We start from the raw sequence: 24,330 nt of genomic DNA on the forward strand, positions 1-24,330 counted from the left end.
AGCAATGCGATGAATGAAAACTATGTACTTCCTAAACAAATTAAATTAAACTGACAAATAATATTAAGAGCTCCGGCTACCGGCTGCTGCATGCACCTCGGGGGGGGGGGGGGGCCCTCCCTTCTTGACCGGAGAAGAACGATCAGCAGATCTTTTTAGGGCTTTCTCACAACCATGGTGACCCCGTGTTTCCCTCTGGAGGGTTGAAGGAATTACCCTTCAACAGCCAGAGGAACAGACCCTACATGGGCATCCAAGGAGCCTAATGGGTACCAGATGACGCATGGCCGGCTACATAATTAACTCTCTGTCTCCTGCTATTTTGTTCTACATCTTTCATAATAAAGCCATGCTTTTCCCAGTTATAACCCACGTCAATACAGCTGGGGCCTCGAGAGCTGCATGCGGCCCTTTGGAATTTTTTCATGTATTACTGTTCCCAGCAGCAGGTAGCCTTTATGGGTTGATTTACTAAAACTGGAGAGTGCAAAACCTGGTGCACCTCTACATAGAAACCAACCAGCTTCTAGATTTATTTTATTTTTATTTTTTTATCAAAGCTTTATTGAACAAGCTAAATTTCGAAGCTGATTGGTTTCTATGCACAGCTGCACCACATTTTGCACTCTCCAGTTTTAGTAAGGCCTCTTTCACACGGTCCGCCTCCGTAGGCGGATCCGTGTTGCTCAGCGGGGACCGATCCGCGATCCCCGCTGAGCCGGCGGATGACAGCTCTGTCTCCGCTCGCAGAGCGGAGAGGGAGGTGTCTCAGCCCCCGCTGCCCTCTATGGGGGATCGGATGAGAGCGGACCGCCTGTCCGCTCTCATCCGATCCGATCACTGAACGGATGGAAAAATAGGGTTTCCATCCGTCCAGATTTCACGGACAGGATCGGATACGGATGGCAGCGGGTGTCAGCGGAGGTGTCTCTGCTGACACCCGCTGCCCCATAGAGCTGCATGGAGGATCCGATCAGATCCGCCTAAAAAACTGACAGGCGGATCTGATCGGATCGCCCATGTGAAAGAGCCCTAAATCAACCCCGATGTTTTCCCTGCCTAGGTTCTTTTTGAGACCCGATCAGAATGTGATGTGCAACACCATCAGAGGTGTCCCTGGAAAGTGTTTCAGTGTCATGAGATCTGGGATGTACCGAAATCATGCATTTTGTCTGCAATAGTGATCTTTGTAGTACTAGATGTGTGTGAACTACAAGAAACAAATTATGTTTTTTGGAACAGGAATTTTTAGGAGGGGCAAGGTTAAGGGCCCAGTGTTTGGGTCGAGAAATGAATAATCGTTAAAAAGGTCATTCCATCCAAAACTGATTTATTTTAGTAGATGCAGAGGAGGTAAATCCAGATAGTCGCTTCTAATCTTATAGGGGCTTATTGGTGAGATCTCTGTGTTGAGTTCCTGGGTCTTCACACCCCCTGTGCCCATTAGGAGGGTCTCCCACCATCCCTGCACTTCTGTTTCTGAGTCTGCACACCTGCTGCACCCTTTATAAGGGGTCCCCACCATCCCTGCACTGTATTCCTGGGTCTGCACACCTGCTGTGCCCATTATGAGGGGTCCCCACCATCCCTGTGCTGAGTTTCTGGGTCTGTGCACCTGCTGTGCCCATTATGGGGGGTTACTACCATCCCTTGGCTGAGTTCCTGGGTCTGTACACCTGCTGTACCCTTTATAAGGGGTCCCCACCATCCCTGCACTGAGTTCCTGGGTCTGTAACCTGCTGTGCCCATTATGAGGGGTCCCCACCATCACTGTGCTGAGTTCCTGGGTCTGTGCACCTGCTGTGCCCATTGTGGGGGGGGGGGGGGGGGTTACCACCATCCCTTGGCTGAGTTCCAGGGTCTGCACACCTGCTGTGCTCATTATGAGAGTCTCCCACCATCCCTAGGTTGAGTTCCTGGGTCTGTACACCTGCTAAATATCCAATACAAGGGGCTCCCACTATCCCAACACTGTTCCTGGTTTTGCACATCTACTGTGCCCATTATGAGGGATTCCCAGTTCCCACCATCCCTTTGCTTAATTTTGGGGTTTGTACACCTGTTGTGCCCATTATTGGGGGGCCTCCCACCATCCCTGTGTTGAGTTCCTGGGTCTGTGCACATGCAGTGCCTATTATAAGGAGTTTCAACCATCCCTGTGCCACGTCCCATGGGTCTGCACACCTACTTTGCCCATTATGAGGGGTTCATCACATCCCCATGCTGAGTTCCTGGGTCCGTGCACATGCAGTGCCTATTATGAAGGGTTCACATCATCTCTGCACCAAGTTCCAGGGTCTGCACACCTGCTATGCCCATTATGAGGGGTTCCCACCATCCCTGTGCTGTGTTTCTGGGTCTGTACCCCTGCTGTGCCCATTATGAGGGGTTCCCACCATCCCTGCACCGAGTTCCTGGGTCTAAATACCTGCTCTGCCCAATATGTGGGCTTCCCACCATCCTTGCACCAAGTTTCCGGGTCTGCACACCTACTTTGCCCATTATGAGGGGTTCCCACCATACCTGTACTGAGTTCCCAGGTCTACATGTCTGCTTTGTCCACTATAAGGGGCTTTCTTCATCCCTGCACTCTGTGAAACAAGCATGTGGCTCGCGGTTGCCGTGCGGCCCCATTCACTTGCATGGGTTGTGTTTTGCCAAACTCGACATGCTGTAAAATTTTTGCAGCGTCGCCAAAGCATTGAGGTTGAGGCTATATGCACTACCCCTTGTGGCAGTAAAAATGTGGGTCAACCTCCTGTTTTTGCCTTCCCAGTGAACAAGGTCCAAGGTTTAGCTCTGGGGTTGGGGCAGTTGGGGGGTTTCTCCTCACCAAAATAGAATAATTCACCGAAACTTTGCATGTGCTGAACACAATCAGAGCAGTTTCCATATTCTATGGAAGAAGAAGAAAATGTTTAACTTGTGTAAACCTTGAAATGTGTATGTTTCCGGAACACAATCCTTGTGTAAATGAAGAACTCCCTGTATATACAGTATGTATTCATGTCACTTATTGCGGCACACTGACTATGTCCGGGGAAGTCTACTCTCTATCCTAAACATCTCTGGAAGAACCTTGAACTTCACCAAGTACTCACACCCATTACTGGCACGTATATGGGCCTCCCAGTTTATTTATCTGTGCAGATACACGGGATAAAAAGTAAAGTATTAACTTCCCTCCCTCCTGCCTAAATTTTACTGCTCAGTTCCTGGAATGAAGTGTTCTTCACGGCTTGTGAGAGACCCACAAAGTTTTTGCACCTGGGAACACGGCAGATCTACCATAGCATTCACGTCAACTGTTTCGGGTTTACTGGAATAGTCCCCCATCTTGTCCCTCTGTCCCGGGCCATGTCCAGGGATCACAGCATTAACCTTATTTGGTCTTATAAAAAAAAAACAAAAAAAAACACAACATTAACCACTTGACCTCCGGAAGATTTACCCCCCTTCATGGCCATGCCACTTTTTGGGATACGGCACTACGTTACTTTAACTGACAACTGCGCAGTTGTGCGATGATGTACCCAAATAAAAATGTATGTCCTTTTTTCCCTACAAATCGAGCTTTTTCACCTCTATGCTCACTTTGTCCACTGGTTCAAATCATTTGGTGGAGGGGGGATTATGGTGTGGGGTTGTTTTTCAGGGGTTGGGCTTGGCCCCTGAGTTCCAGTGAAGGGAACTCTTAAGGCATCTGCATACCAAGACATTTTGGACAATTTCACACTCCCAACTTTGTTGGAAAAGTTTTGGGTTGGCCCCTTCCTGTTCCAACATAACTGCGCACCAGTGCACAATTTTGGGGTGGAGGAACTTGACTGGCCTGCACAGAGTCCGGACCTCAATCTAAAGCTAAAGTATAACTACAGACAGTGGTGGCTAGTCCAAAAGGGGCGCAGGGGCACTGCTCTCTCTAAACTTCCCAATGTATTTTTGCATAATCAATCATTGAGGTCAGGATTCTGTGCAGGCCAGTCAAGTTCCTCCACCCCAAACTCGCTCATCCATGTCTTTATGGACCTTGCTTTGTGCACTGGTATGCAGTCATGTTGGAACAGGAAGGGGCCATCCCCAAACTGTTCTCACAAAGTTGGGAGCATGAAACTGTCCAAAATTTCTTGGTATGCTGACTCCTTAACAGTTCCCTTCACTGGAACTAAGGGGCCAAGCCCAACCCCTGAAAAACAACCCCACCCCATAATCCCCCCTCCACCAAATGGTTTGGACCAGTGCACAAAGCAAGGTCCATAAAGACATGGATGAGCGAGTTTGGGGGTGGAGAAACTTGACTGGCCTGCGCAGAGTCCTGACCTCAACCTGATAGAACACCTTTGGGATGAATTAGAGCTTAGACTGCGAGCCAGGCCTTCTCGATCAACATCAGTGCCTGGCCTCACAAATGTGCTTCTGGAAGAATGGTCAAACATTCCCATAGACACACTCCTAAACCTTGTGGACAGCCTTCCCAGAAGAGTTGAAGCTGTTATAGCTGCAAAGGGTGGGCCAACCCAATATTGAACCCTACGGACTAAGACTGAGATGCCATTAAAGTTCATGTGCGTGTATAGGCAGGCACATACATACATAATATATATATTTTTTTTTTTTTTTTAAATGCATCTATTACTGATTAATTATATTTCTGGATCCCTTTCAGTCTACTCGAATACCTTTGATCAAGACAGAAAAAAAAAAAAAAGAAAAATTAAATCCCAGAGAGGTGGCTGCCTATTTATCATCGCTGTAATAAACAAAAAATCCTCTTGACCCACTTAGTGGCAGTCGTATTCATCACTCTCCACCGATTAGAACTGGAAATGCCATTACTAGTAAAAACAATTGTCTGTGCATTTCAGGAAAGGAGTGTACTGATGATAGGCAGGCAGAGACCTGACCACTCTGTGCCTGGGTGAAGACAGGAATGGAGAGGAGTTGGAAGACACAGAGGGGTCGATTTACTAAAGTCAAATACCGTAGACTGTGCACTTTGCAAAGTGCAGTTGCTCCAGAGCTTAGTAAACGAGCAGAAGCTCTGCTGACTTCCATCATCCAATCACGTGCAAGCAAAAAAGCGTTTTTTTCTTTTTTTTTATATATTTTACTTGCACATGATTGGGTATTTTTGCAAATTATGCTTTACCTCATTTAATAAGCTCTGGGCTAACTGTATTTGCAAAGTGCACAGTCTATTTGCTTTTAGTAAATCAACCCCAGAACGAGAGAAGGATGAAGGAGCAGAGTATTTCAGGAGAGGAGAGTTATAGAGGAAGGAGCAGAGTAAATCAACCCCAGAATGAGAAGGATGAAGGAGCAGAGGCCTCTAGCAGAGCAGAGTATATCAGGGAAGGAGAGTTAGATAGGAGGAGGGAGCAGAGTTCTCCAGCAGTTCAGTGTATTTCAGGAGAGGAGAGTTATAGAGGAAGGAGCAAAGTCATACAGCACAGCAGAGTATTTCAGGAGTGAAGAGTTGGATAAAGAAAGGCGCAGAGTTCTCGAGCAGTACAGAATATTATAGGAGAGGAGAGTTATAAAGGAAGGAGCAAAACAACCCCAGAATGAGAGAAGGATGAAGGAGCAGAGTATATCACGGGAGGAGCGTTAGATAGAGGAAGGGAGCCGTGTTCTCTAGCAGAGCATAGTATATCAGGGAAGGAGCATTAGATAGAGGAAGGAGCAGAGTCCTCTAGCAGAGAAGAGTATATCAGGGGGAGGAGCATTAGATAGCGGAAGGAGCAGAGTTCTCCAGAGTATTTCAGGAAAGGACAGTTAGATAGGGGGGGGGTTAGAGTCCTCTAGCAGAGCAGAGTATATCAGGGGAGGAGCTTTAGAGGAAGGGGCAGAGTCCTCTAGTAGAGCAGAGTATTTCAGGAGACAAGAGTTCGTTAGAAGAAGGAACAGAGTCCTCTAGCAGAGCAGAGTAGATCAGGGGAGGAGAGTTAGATAGAGGAAGGAGCAGAGTTCTCTAGCAGAGCAGAGTATTTCAGGAAAGGAGAGTTAGATAGAGGGGGGGGGGGGGTAAGAGTCCTCTAGCAGTGCAGAGAATTTCAGGAGAGGATAGTTAGTTAGAAGAAGGAACAGAGTCCTCTAGCAGAGCAGAGTAGATCAGGGGAGGAGAGTTAGATAGAGGAAGGAGCAGAGTTCTCCAGCATTGCAGAGTGTTTCAGGAGAGGAGAGTTAGTGAAATATAATAACCCTAGAATCAGCAAAAGCAGCTATTTTTAAGGTTCCAAAAAAAATCAAAAAAAAAAATCAATTTTCGGTATGACAGAAAATCATACGAGCGGCTGCTTCTATCATGTAAAATTCAGGAGGATGGAATCAATTAGCACAGAACATTATTTAATCTCAGGGTGTGACTGCTCTGACTCTTCTAAAGGTTTCCACTTTATAAGGAAGGAGGGTGAAGTTCTAAACCAATGGAAACTAGATTTTTTTTTTTTGTTAGAAGAAATTTTAATCCAAGAAAGAACAGAATGTCTCGTTTTATTATGCTGCCCATTGTGAGTTATGAGTCACCGCGGACCTCCCTTCTGTACAGTTACAGGGTGGCGCATCTGAGACGTTGCAACGAGCCAAGTTGCGTTTTTCATGGACTTTATTAAAAAAAAAAAAAAAAAAAAGTTATGAGTACACAGTAAAAAATGCCATTTCGATACAAAGTTTAGGAAAACGGAGACTAATGGCGTACACACCTTCCGAAAATTGGACAGACTTTTTTTTTTTTTTGCATGCTAGTCGCATAACGAAAATGGAGAAGTTACTAAAGTTACAAAAATTCTCGTACGACAGGATACAAATTCGGAAGTGATGTCATGTGTTGTAGTGCATTTGTATTGTATTTTCAGAGGACAACTGTACCGATTAAACGAAAAATCGTACGATCTGGATATCGTACGAGAAACATTTTCATGCTTTTCTGATCAGATAATAATGGGATGAACTGTCATGATCGGCTCTCGAAAGCTTTGTACCAACGATCCGATGATCATACAATCACTTCGAAAGCTGTATTTTTCGTCCGATTTTCGGATCGTGTGTACGGGCCAATAGGCAAGCCATACACGGTTCAGCAGGAACCGGCCTAGATTTGAACCATTAATGGGCAGGCGGAATGTACCAAGTTAATCGATCGATCAACTTGGTAACAATCAGCCTGCTGGATTCTCTTGTGACTATAGCAGCCGCTAGCGATAATCACTGTCTTCTCCCGGCAAAGACGGCTTCCCCCCCCCGACCTCCCCTGCCAGGAGAAGACAATGGCCCAGCAGGAGGGATTCCCACATCAACGCGGTCTGTGTTGATGGGGGAATCAAGCAAATTGGCCGTCTTTCATCCCGACTAAAAGGGATGAAAGAGTCCAAGATACTTTTAACTAATGACATATTGGTCATATAGAGAAGCCACTGCGATTTTGCGTTTTAGGGACCAAGATACACCCCCCCCGCCCTCATGGGGGGGGCAACCGTGATCACACATCTATATAGGATTTATTACTTTGCTCTTTGTAGGTTTTTAATGTAATAGCTTCCCAATAACCCCTTGACGCCGGCCGTGCGCAATTATGCGGCATCTTGGCGCCTGGTCTTTAACCGAGTGGCCGCATATTTGCGCGAATTGATCCCAATACAATGTCGACAGCACAGTTACTGGCACCTAACCGAAAGCAAGGAGCGATCGGGAGTTTTCGGACCACATGACCGCTCACCACTCAGAAGTAACTTGAGCCAGAACAAGATCGGAAGGAGCACCAAACTAACAGAGATAAGGTTGGGGGTGGGGGCAGTGCTGTATTTTGACCTAGGGGGGCGTCAAAAAAGCCCCCCCCCTCCGCCTTAGACTATTGGCCACTAGTTGCTAGAGCTGCCTCTCTCACCCCCTCGCTCTCTTTCTCTCTCTCTCACCCCCCTCTCTCCCTCACATCCCCCTCTCTCTCGCTCCCTGTTTTGCTTGCGTTTCTAGCAAGGGTTACTTTGCGGTACAACCAAGGAAACTTAGACCTTTGTGGTGTATAAATGTGCTTTTACTATGCAAAAACAATCTGTACATACAAAACTATTACAATATTTACGAGCATAATACAAGACTAGCAGATACAGATAAAGATAAAGCAAATATACTTAACTAAAAGAAGTTTGCAGCCATGGAGTCTCATTCCATGCACATGGCTCAGGGAAGTCAGGTTTAGCTTCTTGCTTCATGGATGTTCCTGTATGAGACTCCATGGCTGCAAATTTCTTTTAGTTAAGGATATTTGCTTTATCTTTATCTGTATCTGCTAGTCTTGTATTATGCTCCTAAATATTGTAATAGTTTTGTATGTACAGATTGTTTTTGCATAGCAAAAGCACATTTATACACCACAAAGGTCTAAGTTTCCTTGGTTTTACCGCAAAGTAACCCTTGCTAGAAACGCAAGCAAAACATTTGGGGGCTCGTCCGGGATTGCGCTATAAATTCAACTGAAACAGACCTGTTTGTTTTCTGTGGTGTGTTGTGTAGCTTGTGCTAGGTAAAAAATGCTGCGTAAGCTGTTTAGGAAAAGCAAGGCTGCAGAGGTTTCTGGTGTCCAGAAGGAAATGCGCAGTTTACCTATCTGGGCCAGAGACAATGAGTGGGAGTCTCTCGCTAAAGAATTTGCAAAGTAACCCTTGCTAGAAACGCAAGCAAAACACTCCCTCTCTCAGCCTCCTCTCTCCCTCACATCCCCCCTCTCTCCCTCACATCCCCCCCTCTCTCTCTCTCTCTCGCCCCCTCTCGCTCTCTCTTTACTCACCTCTCTCAAACCCCCTCTCTCTCTTTCTCTCTCTCTCTCTCATCCCCCCCTCTCTCTCACTCCCCCTCTTTCTGTCTCACCTCCCCACTCTCTCTCTCATCCCCCCCCTCTCTCTCTCTTCCACCCCCTCTCACCCCCCCTCTCATGAGATCTCAGGGTTCATGCTGGGACTTGTAATCCTTCGATTTTGGAGGGAGTCACGTCCATTAAAAAGGAAGGAGTGTGGCACATTTACATAGAAGGGGGAGGGGGCGCCCAATTTTAGTCTTGCCTAGGGCAGCACAAAACTAAAATACACCACTGGGTGGGGGGTATACCTCTTAGTGCTGGGGCCCTTTAGGAGGTTTAGGATGTCGGGAGGCGGGGCCTTGCTTAAGCTCACATGACAGCCAATCACGGCATTCATGTGAGCTTAAGCCACGCCCCACCATCATAAACCTCTTAAAGGGCCCCAGCACTAAGAGGTAAACACCCCCAACCTTTTTTCTGTTGGTTTGGTGCTCCTTCCGATCTTCTTCTGGTTTAAGTTACTTCTGAGAGATCATGAAGGAAGGTCTTGCTGCATGTGAGTCAGTGACCTTCTTTGAAGTGTAAGCACCCTTGTATTTATGTATATACCATGCCTGTGGGATCCCCCTGGAAACTGGAATCTCTACTCCAGTGATCTCCACTAGCTACCGATTCCCAGACCGAGCAGCTGCCCTGCTGTATTCTGAACACAAGAGCTCAACCACTTGGCACAGGTGCCATTCAGAGGGTGCTTTGCATCCCCTCAATAAATGCAAAGCGTTCTCTGATTGGACAAGGTGGGGAGCCAGACCAATGTAATGATGAAAAAAAATATCCATGGCTGGAATACAACTCCCTTCACACTAAAGGCCGAACAGGTCAGACAGGAAGTTTTTTTTTTTTTTTTTTTTTTTTTTTTTTTTTTTTCGGCGGACCTGATCAGACCCTAGGGTTGCCACCTCATCCCTTTAAAACCAAACACATATTAATTTCACAGGTTCTGTGGCTGATTAAGGTGTTAATTAAATTAATTTGTGGGCTTATCTGCATTAAATTAGGCTAAAAACCTGTGTAATTCATGTGTTCAGGTTTAACCACTTCTGGACCGAAAGGTTTTACCCACTTAATGACCAGGCCATTTTTTATGATACCGTACTGCGTTATTTTAACTGACCATTGCGCAGTCGTGCAGTAAAGCATGCTTGTTATACTCACTGTGGAACCTAAGGAGTTAATCCTGAGCATTGTGTAAAAAGGCTGTTTGATTCTGTCTTCTCTGATCCTCCCCTTCATCCACTGTCCCCAATCCATCACCTGATAGAACAGAGCATTAGGAGTCGCTCTGCACATGCTCAGTGTGGTGTGTACTTCTAGAGAGGTTTTTTTTTCTTTCTTTTTTTTGGGGAGAATGCATGTGATCAGCACAGGGCCAATCAGCACTGTCCAGACAGAGGGTCAGGTAGAGGATTAAAAACTCCTACAAGCTTTAACCAGGCACTGATAGAAGTCACCAGACTGCTATATACTGCTGATGAGAAAAGGTATAGATATAGAGACTGCAGGCTCCCGGGGAGAGCAGGTATAGTGACTGCAGGCTCCCGGGGGAGAGCAGGTATAGTGACTGCAGGCTCCCGGGGGAGAGCAGATATAGTGACTGCAGGCTCCAGGGGAGAGCAGATATAGTGACTGCAGGCTCCTGGGGAGAGCAGATATAGTGACTGCAGGCTCCTGGGGAGAGCAGATATAGTGACTGCAGGCTCCAGGGGAGAGCAGATATAGTGACTGCAGGCTCCAGGGGAGAGCAGATATAGTGACTGCAGGCTCCAGGGGAGAGCAGATATAGTGACTGCAGGCTCCAGGGGAGAGCAGATATAGTGACTGCAGGCTCCAGGGGAGAGCAGATATAGTGACTGCAGGCTCCTGGGGAGAGCAGATATAGTGACTGCAGGCTCCAGGGGAGAGCAGATATAGTGACTGCAGGCTCCTGGGGAGAGCAGATATAGTGACTGCAGGCTCCTGGGGAGAGCAGATATAGTGACTGCAGGCTCCCGGGGAAGAGCAGATATAGTGACTGCAGGCTCCTGGGGAGAGCAGATATAGTGACTGCAGGCTCCTGGGGAGAGCAGATATAGTGACTGCAGGCTCCTGGGGAGAGCAGATATAGTGACTGCAGGCTCCTGGGGAGAGCAGATATAGTGACTGCAGGCTCCTGGGGAGACCAGATATAGTGACTGCAGGCTCCCGGGGAGAGCAGATATGACTCAGTGGGGAACGATCGCGGGGGTCAGGCAGCAATTAGAGCCACCTGCCCCGTGCATCGGAGTCCCAGCTGCCTAGTGGGGGCGGAAGCGCACCATCGGCGGCGTGCGCCCCCTAGCTGCAGGCGCGTGACCGACGTATACCTACGGCGGTTCGCGCAGGAGGGCCAGCCTGCCATAGTATTTCTGCGTCGGGCGCTCCAAAAGCGGTTAAGGGGGCGTGACAGGGGGTGTGTCCTATGCCTACATACTTTTGCTAATAGGTGTCCCTCATTCCCATCTCAAAAAGTTGGGAGGTACGAGTACCTACCATACATGTGTGCAAAACAGCAGAGATCATAAGGTCATAAAATACCGGCGGACCAAAATTCGCCTTTTTTTGGCTGATTTCCAATTTCGGTCTTTTTTTGCTGATTTCCTTTTCTTCAGCAAGAAAAAAAAAAAAAAAAAAAAAAAAAGTTCAATTTCAGGGAGAGACGACGGGCCTGTTTAAGATTTTCAGTACAATGTTATTATTTTTAATCACTCACGGAACAAGTAATCTGAGAGTTAACTGTACGGCTATAAATAGGCCGATTTCTTAATATGAAAAGCATTGGTTTCCTCTCTAAATTGGACTTCTCCATCTCAGCGCTCGCTCTATGTAACGGGAGACGCTGGAGACAGCGCCAGGTTTGTGTAGACTCTCCTGAACGGCCCCTGTGTTTGGAAGCATTATAACCCGCCTGGCCCCCTTCTTGGTCTCTTATAACCTGCGGAGTGCCGCCATCTCCCGTAACATTGACCAGATGCCAGTAATGTCAGTGGCGAGACACTGGAGGCCTTGTGAGCCGGTTCACAGGACAGGGCCCGGCTAGTCCAGAGCAGGAATGCGGCCTGGGTGAGGTAAGGCTTCTAAATCACAGAACTTCAAGGAGAACAACAAAGCGATGTGTTGTATGTTAAAGAGAACCTGTCACTACAGAAGCATGGTGATGCATCAAAACCCTAGTTCAGCCTTTCTCAACCTTTTTACTGTAGCCCACATACACTATATTACCAAAAGTAGACACTGCAAGAAGTGTTTCTATGGTACCTCTTCTCCTACTTATGACATCAAACACTTTGTAGTATAGTCCTGCCTTCAGGATCATTTAGGAGTTTGCTCCTCATGGGTGGACACTGTTTGGCTTCCTCCCATTATAGGAACTTCCAACATCATGTGGTAAATAGGAAAAACCAGTAGCTGAGAAACAAAAGTCACCAAACTGCCTAGACACTGCAAGAAATGTTTCTATTGTAGCTTCACCTACTTGTGACATCAAACACCTTCTAGTATAGTCCTGCCTTCAGGATCAATTAGGAGTTTGCTCCTCATGGGTGGAAACTGATCTACTTCCTTCCATTATAGGAGAATCCAACATTATTTGGTAAAAAAGGAAACAACAGTAGTTGAGAAAAATCACTAAACTAGACACTGCAAGAAGTGTTTCTATGGCACCTCCTCTCCTACTTGTGACATCAAACACTTTGTAATATAAAGCAGTCCTGCCTTTAGGATCAATTAGGAGTTTGCTCCTCATGGGCAGACACGGTTTGGCTTCCTTCCATTATAGGAATGTCCAACATCATATGGTAAATAGGAAAAAACAGTAGCTGAGAAACAGTAGCTGAGAAAGTCACCAAACTGCCTAGACTAGTGATGGTGAACCTTGGCACCCCTGACATTTTGGAACTACATTTCCCATAATGCTCATGCACTCTGCAGTGTAGTGGAGCATCATTGGAAATGTAGTTCCAAAACATCTGGGGTTCCAAGGTTCACCATCACTGGCCTAGACACTGCAAGAAATGTTTCTATTGTATCTCTTCTCCTACTTGTGACATCAGATTCTTTCTAGCATAGTCTTGCCTTCAGGATCAAATAGGAGTTTGCTCCTCATGGGCGGACATTGTTTGGCTTCCTTTTATTATAGGACCATCCAACATCATGTGGAGAGAGATGCATTAGTCCGGTAATCCAGTTAAGATTATCTCACTGCAGCTCTGCTTCAGAATACCTTAGCAAAAGTGCACGGGACAACCATAACTCAGAAGACTAACCTACCCAACCAGAACAATGTCTGTTAATGCACAGATTTGTTATAGCGGGTTCTCCTTTAAATTATGGCTTTTGTTTTTTATCTATAGAACTAGAATTGTGTCTTATCAATACACAATGGAGGAAGCCATTTGAGTGTTTGGCTAAACCTATGCCTATCTATTATGCACTGGCTAACATGTCATAGTTATGTATATAGTTATCTATTATGCACTGGCTAACCATGTCATGTCATAACCATGTCATAGGCCATGGCTCAGTCAATTGGAGGTTTTGTATGGCTGCCTCCAAAAATAGCTTTAAGACCAAAAACCAGCTGGTGTTAACTACAGAAACCACTCTTTAACTCTCCTATAATCGCACCATAGAAAGGGAAACTCCTATTGGCCGCTATGGGCAACCAGGACTGATCTTCCTTCAGACATCACTTCATGAGTTCCCAAGGCTTCCCCAAATACGACTCCTGTCTGTCTGACTCATGTGCTTGAAAAATACTTTATGAAAAACACACGGACTCTGCTAAACAAAACAGATGATTCTATGTCTGAGCATTATGGATGCGCCACGCTACATTAACCATTAATAATGAGGTGGAAAGGTCGACCGTGTCTTTGGTCGTCTTTTAAAAGCTTTGATGACAGAAGTGGCAGCTCCTGTGGCGCGCTGCGGGAACATACGGAGAAAGGAGGCTGCGATGCAACCAAGCCAAGATGGCGTGCAAAGTACAGCAACCCTACGCAACAAATCCCATGTTACTTTATTGAAGTCAGACCTCAAAAAGATGACTTGTATTTTGCAGTTTGCAGCTGAATAAAAGGTAGGTATAAAAAAACGTGTCTTACCTTGGCTTCACATTTGCGGTGACATGACAGACGGCAAACTGAAAAGGAGAAAAAGAAAACTTTTTAAATTAAAAAAATAAATAAATAAAATATCTAAGTGCAAAATTACTGCTGCACATTTATATGCATGAAAAACGTACGTTGTCAGTTACAGATACACGGTTTATTGCAATTCAGGATGGTGACCCCAGTAGTGGTAATCTACATATCACCCTAAAAGGCCCGTACACAAGACCTGGTGAAAAATACCGCTTTCAGATCGATCGAACGATAAGCTGATCGTACACCGCTTTCGGGAGCCGAAAGTTCAGTTCATCTGATATTTTTCAAAGGGACAAACATGAAAAATTTTCTCGTACGGTTTTCGTTTAATGAGTAAGTCGTCTCTCAAAATACACTACAAATTAGTGATCGACCGATATTGTTTTTTTTAATGCAGATACCGATATTTTGGTCATTGGATATCGGTATCGGCCGATATTTTCGGACATGTAAAAAAATTTTATTTTCTTCTAAAAGGTACTCCTTGTAGAGGGATCTGGGGGTCTAAAAGACCCCAAACCCCTCCTCGGCACTGAAAAGCATTCAAAAACGCCAAGTTTGGCGCCAAGTTCGGCAGTGATGTCATGACATCACTTCCGGGTTTTTTACATGGAGTCCGGCGCATGCGCACTTGCGGCAGGGATACCGGCTTTCACAGGGACACCTCTTCATGCTACACCGGGTCTTCTCTTCGGTGGCGGTGGACAGGACCGCTGATAGGGGGGGACCACCAGCCCTCTTGTAGGGGGCCCGAGCACACAGGGGGGCCCACACAGAGAGGGGGATTAGTGATGGACAACAAATACAGAAATCTTCCTCCAGCACCTGAATCCTCTCTGCCCCCCTCCATGCTATCAGCTTTTATCTGCTGAGAAAGAGACAGTCATCCCTTCACTAATCCCCCTCCCTGTGTGGGCCCCCCTCCCAGCACAGGCTCTAATGTTATCTCTGCTCAGGAGTTTATTTGTAACTTTGTTTCTCTCTCTCTGATCACTGAGCTCCAACTGCCCGGCCTGTATATTTTTCTGATTTCATTTTATTTTTATTTTTTAGATTTAGCAGGAATTATGTGAGTTATGTTATATTTGTGTCTGCTAATAGTGATTTTGTTGTATTTTGTTGTAATTTTAGCTAAATATATATTTAATATATTCTTGGGGGGGGGGCCCTGCCAGGTAGTCTGTACGGGGCCCCGCAATTTCTAACAGCAGCCCTGGCGGTGGAGGTTGGATAAGCCCTGGAGACCCGGGTAAGCCGTGGAAGGCGGGGGGCGTCCCCTCCCGCTCCTTGCAATGATAGCCGAGCAGCTTCTCAGCCGCATCGGTTGTCATTACAAGTCAGCCGACCGTCGGCTATGGACGCCGGTACCGGGGTGATGCCTCTAGCTGCAGGTATCACTCTGGTACAAGCACTTTCCCTAAATATCGGCAATATTGGTAACCTCAGGGGCAGATTACGATATATCGGGGAAAGTGCAGATCGGCCCCCGATATATCGGTGTTGCCAATAATCGGTCGATCTCTACTACAAATGCACTAGACATCACTTCCAATTTTTTTATTCGGTTGTATGAGAATTTTCTTAACCTTCGTAAACTCTTAATTTTCAATATGCAACTAGCATGCAAAGGAAAAACATTTTTGGATCGTGTGTGAGAGGCACACAGAGGAAAGTTCTCTTTAGAAGGATATTTCATTTTGAAAGCAGATGTGTGAATTATAGCAAACCTTTGGAGAAAAAAAAAAAAAACTATGGAAGATCATAAAACAGGGAAGATCTAGAGAACAAAATCCAGCCTAGTACGTAGATCCAGGAGGGGCCGTCTTGATGATGTCTGTACCTGACAAAGCCCAGGATCAAATCCTTAGTTATCCAGATGACAGGGGGGATGAGCTGCAAAGTTTCTACCTGTTGTATTGAAATGACAGCTCTGCTTTCTCGGGAATCCAAAATTCTCTTGGCAGTCGCTCAATACCTCCCAACTGAACACGAGTTCCAGTAACATAATAATCCCAAATTCTTGTTGAGTCTGAGTCTACATACCAGCAGAGCCAGACAGGACAAGGGCCGTCTACATACTCTGCAAAAGATGGGGAGTACCCACATACAGGGGTCCAACAGCACCACCTCAACTGAAGATACAGACCCCTCTAAATTGATTTATGGCGTATCTAAATCCAAGAATAAGAGTTAAACCACGGAAGGTTTTACCCCCTTCATGATCAGGCCAATTTTTGCTACTTGGCACTGCGTTACTTTAACTGACTATTGCACAATCATGCAACATTGTACCCAAATTAAACTTATATCATTTATTTCCACATAAATAGAGCTTTCTTTTGGTGGAATTTGAACACAATTGGCTTTTTATTTTTTGCTATATGAATGAAAAAAATCCTGATCCTGCCAGGGGCATTATTCTACCCACTGACTACAACGATGGGGAACTATTCCTCCCACTGACACCAACGATCGGGCGCTATTCTTCCCACGGACACAAACGATGGGGCACTATTCTACCCACTGGCACAAACGATGGGGCACTATTCCTCTCACTGGCACCAATGATGGGGCACTATTCCTCTCACTGGCACCAATGATGGGGAACTATTCCTCTCACTGGCACCAATGATGGGGAACTATTCCTCTCACTGGCACCAATGATGGGGAACTATTCCTCTCACTGGCACCAATGATGGGGAACTATTCCTCTCACTGGCACCAATGATGGGGAACTATTCCTCTCACTGGCACCAATGATGGGGAACTATTCCTCTCACTGGCACCAATGATGGGGAACTATTCCTCTCACTGGCACCAATGATGGGGAACTATTCCTCTCACTGGCACCAATGATGGGGAACTATTCCTCTCACTGGCACCAATGATGGGGAACTATTCCTCTCACTGGCACCAATGATGGGGAACTATTCCTCTCACTGGCACCAATGATGGGGAACTATTCCTCTCACTGGCACCAATGATGGGGAACTATTCCTCTCACTGGCACCAATGATGGGGAACTATTCCTCTCACTGGCACCAATGATGGGGCACTATTCCTCTCACTGACACCAATGAAGGGGCACTATTCCTCCCACTGACACCAATGATGGGGCACTATTCCTCCCACTGACACCAATGATGGGGCACTATTCCCCCCACTGACACCAATGATGGGGCACTATTCCCCCCACTGACACCAACGATGGGGCACTATTCCCCCCACTGACACCAACGATGGGGCACTATTCCTCCCACTGACACCAATGATGGGGCACTATTCCTCCCACTGACACCAATGATGGGGTACTATTCCTCTCACTGACACCAATGATGGGACACTATTCCTTTCACTGACACCAATGATGGGGCACTATTCCTCTCACTGACACCAAGGATGGGGCGCGATTCCTCCCACTGACACCAACGATGGGGCACTATTCTTCTCCTAATGACTACAGGCACCCTTTAATTATTTTTTACTCCCACTGCCCACCAGGCCACAGTCTGCCCCCCCCTAAATTCTGAGTACACTGGCCCCTTGCTTAGAAAATTTTGATACCAGCAATATTTGAGTTATCAACTTAATTATGAATCCCCCCCCCTCCCCCTTCTTCATCCTATTTACCCAAATAAAAAGGGTGTTTCATTGGCACCACCCAATCCTGTTCCAAACTTTCAACATCTAATGAAAACACAGTTTGGGGAGTGTCAGAGGATTTTCCACGAAAGGTCCCAATAATTGGGCCCCCCCCCCCCCTGGCCAGACGAGTGCTGTTCTGTACAATCCAGTCATTGTACCCGCTGCGTTCGGTGCACCTGGCCTAACACGGGGGGATTTAGCACAGGAAGTAACACGTTTGGGTTAGGTTGGGCTCAGCTCGCCTTTAATGACAAGCCAGGCTCTGCGGCAAAGCTCCCCCCTTCCCTCCCCCACGAGCCGCAGAGCGGGCGCAGGCAAATTTAAGGGGTACTTTGTACACTGCGAACTTCCTGCAATTTAAGAACAGACACGCCAATTCTACGAAACGCAGGACATCTTATTACCTTCTGTTATTATAAGGAGCACTCCACCCTGATGGGGGGGGGATCTGAACAAAATCTTAAAGGGGAACTCAAAATCTCTTTTCACCACGCATGTTCTATTCTTACTGACCTTTTCTTAAAAGTCATTTCTAAAGAGACTTTTACAGGTGCAGCTCAATAAATTAGATCATCCAAAAGTTAAACTGCTTTACAATCAAATTACATTTTGAAAAACTTTCCAACGACTTTCATGAAGTCACCGAATGTTCAGAGAATTTTCGTACAATTGTTTGCTCTAAAATCTTCCAACCTTATTGAAATATGGAACATCAACCAAGCGAACACATACAGGTGCATCTCATAAAATTAGAATATCATCAAAAAGTTAATTTATTTAACCTGTTCCTGACCGCCCGCTGCCGATTTACTGTGGCAGGCCGGCTCTCCTGTGCAAACCGACGTAGACCTACATCGGTCGCGTGCCTGCAGCTAGGGGGCAAGCGCACACCGCTGGTGGCACGCTCCCACCCTCACTCGGCAGCGGGGACTCTGATGCACGGGGCAGGCAACTCCGATTGCCGCCTGACACCCGCGATCGTTCCCCGCTGAGAGAGAAGGACGGTCAGCTGTTATAAACACAGCTGACCATTCTTCTCTCTGGAATGATCACAGAGCGCCTGTGATCCTTCTATATAGGAACACATGTGTCTATGATCATTTCAAAAGCCACGCCCCCCACAGTAAGAATCACTCCCCTAGGCTCACATTTAACCCCTTGATCACCCACAGTGTTAACCCCTTCCCTGCCAGTGTCATTATTACAGTAACAGTGCAGATTATTTAGCACCGATTACTGTAGTAATGTCACTGGTCCCCCCCAAAACGTGTCAAAAATGTCAGTTAGGGGTCCGATCTGTTCGCCCCAATGTCGCAGTCCTGCAAATAAAATAAAAAAAATATCGCAAATCACCGCCATTACTAGTAAAAAAAAAAAAAAAAAAAAAAAAAAAAGACATAAATCTTTACCGTAGTTCGTAGACGCAATAACTTTTGCGCAAACCAATCAAAATATGCTTATTGGGATTTTTTTTTTTTTACCAAAAATATGTAGCAGAAAACAAATTGGCCCAAAATGTTAAAAAAAATGTAAAAAAAAAAATATATATATATATATATATATATATATATATATTTTTTTTTTTTTTTACATTCTGCTATATAACAATCCCAAAAAAATGTTAAAAATCAAAAAACAAACAAAAAAAATAGCGACAATTCTGAAAAAAAAATTATATATATATATATATATATATATATATATATATATATATATATATATATATATATATATATATATATATATATATATATATATATATATATATATATATATATATATATATATATATATATATATATATATTTTTTTTTTTTTTTCAGAATTGTCGCTATTTTTTTTGTTTATAGCGCAAAAATAAAAATTGCACAGGTGATCAAATACCACCAAAAGAAAGCTCTGTTTGTGGGGAAAAAAAAGGACATACATTTTATTTGGGTACAGCGTCGCACAACCGCGCAATTGTCCGTTAAATTAAGGCAGTGCCGAATCGCAAAATATGGCGTGGTCATTAAGGGGGAAAATCCTTCCGGTCCAGAAGTGGTTAAGTAATTCAATTTAAAAAGTGACACATATTTTATATATATTAGTTACACGCAGAGTGATATATGTCAAGCATTTCTTTCTTTTAATTTTTAGGATTATGGCTTACAGCCAGGGCTTTTTTTCAGCAGGAATGCGGGGGAACGCAGTTCCAGCACCTCCAGTACTAAAATGTATGCAAGAGGTGCTGGGTTGTGCTGAAGGGTCTACTGATGCTGGCTGCAAAAGATCTATTTTACTGCTTTTCTTGTTCTCGTTAACAAAATTACCTGCCACAAAAAAGTTATACTTGGTTCTGTATTCTCCATAAAGGGCAGGACTGGGAGATGGGCAAGGGGTGGAACCAAGGAACATTCCTCGGAGGTGGGAAGAGGTGGAGAAAAGGGGGAACTCAGAAAGGGAGGGGGGTCTATTGTTGCTGGGGGGGGTATTATGTTGCTGGGAGGGATCTACTGTTGAAGGGGTGGTCTATTAATGATGGCTGCTGGGAGATCTATAGTTGCTTGAATGGTGGTCTGTTCCTGGGGTGAGTCTGCCTGCTTGCAACAAAATACCACCTCACAGCAACAATTATTGTGGGGGTGGGGTCTATTTGTGCTTGGGGGGGGGGGGGGGGGGTATTGTTTCTGGCTGCAACGGATCCATTACACTTTTTTTGCTCTTACAATTACCACATTCCATAAAGATTACTTGCACCACAAAATGATACTTGGTTTTTTTTCCCCCCTCTAAAAGAGGTGGTACTGGGAGGTTGGTAGGGAGTGGAAACAAGGGATGGTGCTTGGAGGTGGGTAAGGGGCGGGGACAAGGGATGACTTGGGAGAGGGAAGTTCCTACACCTATTCTCAGAGAGAAAAAGCCCTGCATTTAAAAATCCCCTCCCACCCCTAGACTGATAATGCTGCTGTGCCCCTCCAGAGTGGGGGGGGGGGGGGGTTGCTGTAATACAGGAGGTGTGATACTGGCCAGATCACCAGGTAAAAAACGGAAGGGAAAAAACCTACAAAGAGAAAACGAATGCAGCCACCACATCCAATGATGGATAAGCTGCAATACAGTATATAACAGTTTTGGTATTTGGGTTAATACTCCTTTAAATTGGTAATCTCCAGCACACAGCTTGTGATTGACAGCCTCAGGCCTGTTCCTGTGTGAAAGGGGGGGGGTGTCCCTTTCCTCCAATCAGCTTTTAGACCTCTCCTCACTGAGCCCTGCAGAGTGTGTCTTCAGCTCTCCGCCCCCTCTTTTCTGAACTCCTAGACAAGCTTTATAAATCTTAGATTTTGCATGGATACGAGAAGATAAACTGGTACAACTTATGTAGGAGGATTTGTTTCACCTCTGTATCACCTGAAGGGCAGTCACCACACTGGGTATAGGTAAGCATAGCATAGGTAACATCCCAGCTGTCCCTGATTTCGAGGGACTGCCCATGATTTGGAACAAAGTCCCTCTGTCCCTCATTTTGGTCTGATCTATACATTTGTATATAAAATGAAATTTTTATCTTTCAACAGGGCTTTTTTTTCCTCAAAGAATAGGTGCAGGACTTCTCCCTTTGTGAGTCGCCTCTTTTCTCCGCCCCCTACCCACCTCCGAGGAATGTTCCTTGGTTCCACCCCCTGCCCATCTCCCAGTCCTGCCCTTTATGGAGAATACAGAACCAAGTATAACTTTTTTGTGGCAGGAAATTTGTAAGAGAACAAGAAAAGCAGTAAAATAGATCTTCTGCAGCCAGCAACAATAATAGACCCTACATCAACAATAGACCCCCCCCAAAAAAAAATGGACCACCTGCAACAAGATAGCCCCCAGAACATGAGACCCCCAGCAACTATAGACCCCCCGGCAACTATAGACCCCCAGCAGCAACAACAAATCTCCCCACAGCCAGCATACAGACCCCTCCAAGCAACAACTGACCCCCCAGCAACATAAGACCCACCCCAACAACAATAGATCCTCCACCAATATCAATAATCTTACAAAGCAACAATAGCCCCCCCCCCCCTATGCAAAAATGGATCCCCTCCAGCTATAATAGACCCCCAGCAGCCAGCAACAGTAGACCCTTCAGCACACCCCAGTACCTCTTGCATACATTCAGTACTGGAGGTCCCGGATCTGCGTTCCCTCGCATTCCTGCTGAAAAAAAGCCCTGCCTTTCAAAAAGTGTTTCCCAGCGCTAAACCTTCCATCCAATTTCTAAATTGCTGCATTTGTAAATTTCAAAAGCCAATATAAAGGAATAGTAGTGGTAAAAAAGCACTTGTGGGTTTGACCAATCATTTTTTTAGTACAATTCTCCTTTAAAGGGGGTGTGGCAGGGGGTGTGTCCTATGCCTACATACTTTTGCTAATAGTTGTCCCTCGTTTTCATCTCAGAAAGTTGGGATGTATGGGGGAAGGGTTTACAAAGTATCAGTTTTCATGCTGCTTATACACTGTTTGAAGGGAAATTTCCCTTCAATTCCTGTTCCAGAGACAAAAAATAAATGAAATCCCCTCAGACAGATGTCACCGAACAGGTGTCCCCATTGGAAGATTTCTCCTCTATTCTCGTTCTGGTGACCACTATAAAGGTTTGGATTTCCCATCACTTTCTGGCTCAGTAACCATGATCACCAGGATGAAGAGAGAGGGGAAAAAAATAAAAAGACCTGACAGGGGTCCTAATCCTTCCACATTCTGTGCAAAACTAAGAAAAAGGTTTTGGCTTTAAATACACTTTAGAAATCAGAACTTGGCACAAAAACTGACTATTCAAATAAAAAAATATTTTGGCATTTAGAAACGCTTTAAGGGTTTGTCCTCCTGTGTTTGATGTGTACTTGAAAAGACAGATCAAATGCAGGTCATCAGATTCCCACTGACTTCAATGGTGCAAATATGGATGACGGGTCTCCAGGCCAGTGCCGGGACAAGGGGTAAGGCAGGAGGGACAGTTGCCCTGGGCACAATGGTTTATTGCAGGGATGGGGGGGGGGCACAGTTTGGCATCTTTGTCCTGGGCGCTGGTCTCCAGTGCCTGGACAAGATCATCTAAAGCCCAGGGCAAACATGTCAATTTGTCCCCCCCCCCCAAGATATTTGAGCATTATGTATCAGCAACAATACACCCCCCCCCCTCACCCCCGCGCTAATCTGCATGATTACTTCCCCCTCCTCCCAATACAAATCTGCCCCCCCCTGCTGAAATCCCCTTCCCTGCATGAATCTTTGCCTCCTGTCAGATCATTTATTAGGCGAACCGGCGGAAACGGTAAGCCCGAGAAACACCAGTGAGCGGCAGGAGGGTGATGCCCTCCCCAATTCATCAGCTCAAATCATCTCATTCCCCATATGCCCCCAGCACAAACCCCCCCCCCCCCCCTGAAAAAAATTTCCCCTCTCCTAGTACAAATCCTCTAACCCTCAAATTTCCCCTCAACACAAATTCTCCCCAATCCTAGCACAAATCCCCCAAATCATCCCTCCTAGCACAATTCTACCCCCCAAAAAAATTTCCCCTCCCCTAGTATAAATTCTCTAACCCTCAAATTTCCCCCCTGAACATAATTCTCCCCAATCCTAGCACTAATCCCCCCAATCATCCCTGCTAGCACAATCCCCCCCCCCCCCCCGAAAACATTTCCCCTCCCCTAGTATAAATCCTCTAACCCTCAAATTTCCCCCCTGAACATAAATTCTCCCCAATCCTAGCACTAATCCCCCCAATCATCCCTGCTAGCACAATCCCCCCCACCCCCCGAAAACATTTCCCCTCCCCTAGTATAAATCCTCTAACCCTCAAATTTCCCCCCTGAACATAAATTCTCCCCAATCCTAGCACTAATCCCCCCAATCATCCCTGCTAGCACAATCCCCCCCCCCCCCCGAAAACATTTCCCCTCCCCTAGTATAAATCCTCTAACCCTCAAATTTCCCCCCTGAACATAAATTCTCCCCAATCCTAGCACTAATCCCCCCAATCATCCCTGCTAGCACAATCCCCCCCCCCCCCCGAAAACATTTCCCCTCCCCTAGTATAAATCCTCTAACCCTCAAATTTCCCCCCTGAAGATAAACTCTCCCCAATCCTAGCACAAATCCCCCCCAATCCCAATCATCCCTGCTAGCACAATCCCCCCCCCCCCCCCGAAACCCCGAAAAAATGTCCCCTCTCCTAGTATAAATCCTCTAACCTTCAAATTTCCCTCTGAACACAAATTCTCCCCAATCCTAGCACAAATCCCCCCTGCCATCATCCCTGCTAGCACAACCCCCCCCCCCCCCGAAAAAAAAAATTCCCCCTAGCGATAATTCGAATTACAGTAAAATCGCGCAAAACAGAATCGTGGGACGTCTGACGCCCAAAAGAAGTTCTTGTACATCTTGGTTCCGTTTGCGTAATTTTACCGCGATTCGTCAGACAATTGAAGCAAAATCGCGCTGCGTTTGGGGTGCCATTGCAAGTCACAGGAATCGCTCGGGTGTCCCGCGACTTGCAATGGTTCGGAATCGTGGAGAGAGTTGCGGCAATTCTGCCCGCAATCCGAAACGCCTTTAAGTGAACGGAGCCTTACAGTTACTTTATTAGCAAAAAATGGCCTGGCCATGAAGGGGGTAAAGAAAGGAGTGCCGTCGTGG

At 45.9% G+C, this 24,330-nt stretch overlaps 1 protein-coding gene across 5 annotated transcripts in view; it reads right to left on the minus strand.

Moving 5' to 3' along the window:
* Window positions 1-24,330, minus strand: part of TNS1 (tensin 1) — an 805,414-nt gene that overhangs the window by 481,479 nt on the left and 299,605 nt on the right. For all 5 annotated transcript variants that reach the window (XM_082260250.1, XM_082260249.1, XM_082260247.1 and 2 more), the window contains exon 3: window positions 13,972-14,009. In XM_082260250.1, the coding sequence (XP_082116376.1) occupies window positions 13,972-14,009 (38 nt within the window). The remainder of the gene's footprint in view (window positions 1-13,971; window positions 14,010-24,330) is intronic.

Source organism: Pelophylax lessonae, assembly GCF_965119305.1.
Source record: "Pelophylax lessonae genome assembly, chromosome: 6".
In the NCBI taxonomy this organism is placed as follows: Eukaryota; Metazoa; Chordata; class Amphibia; order Anura; family Ranidae; genus Pelophylax; species Pelophylax lessonae.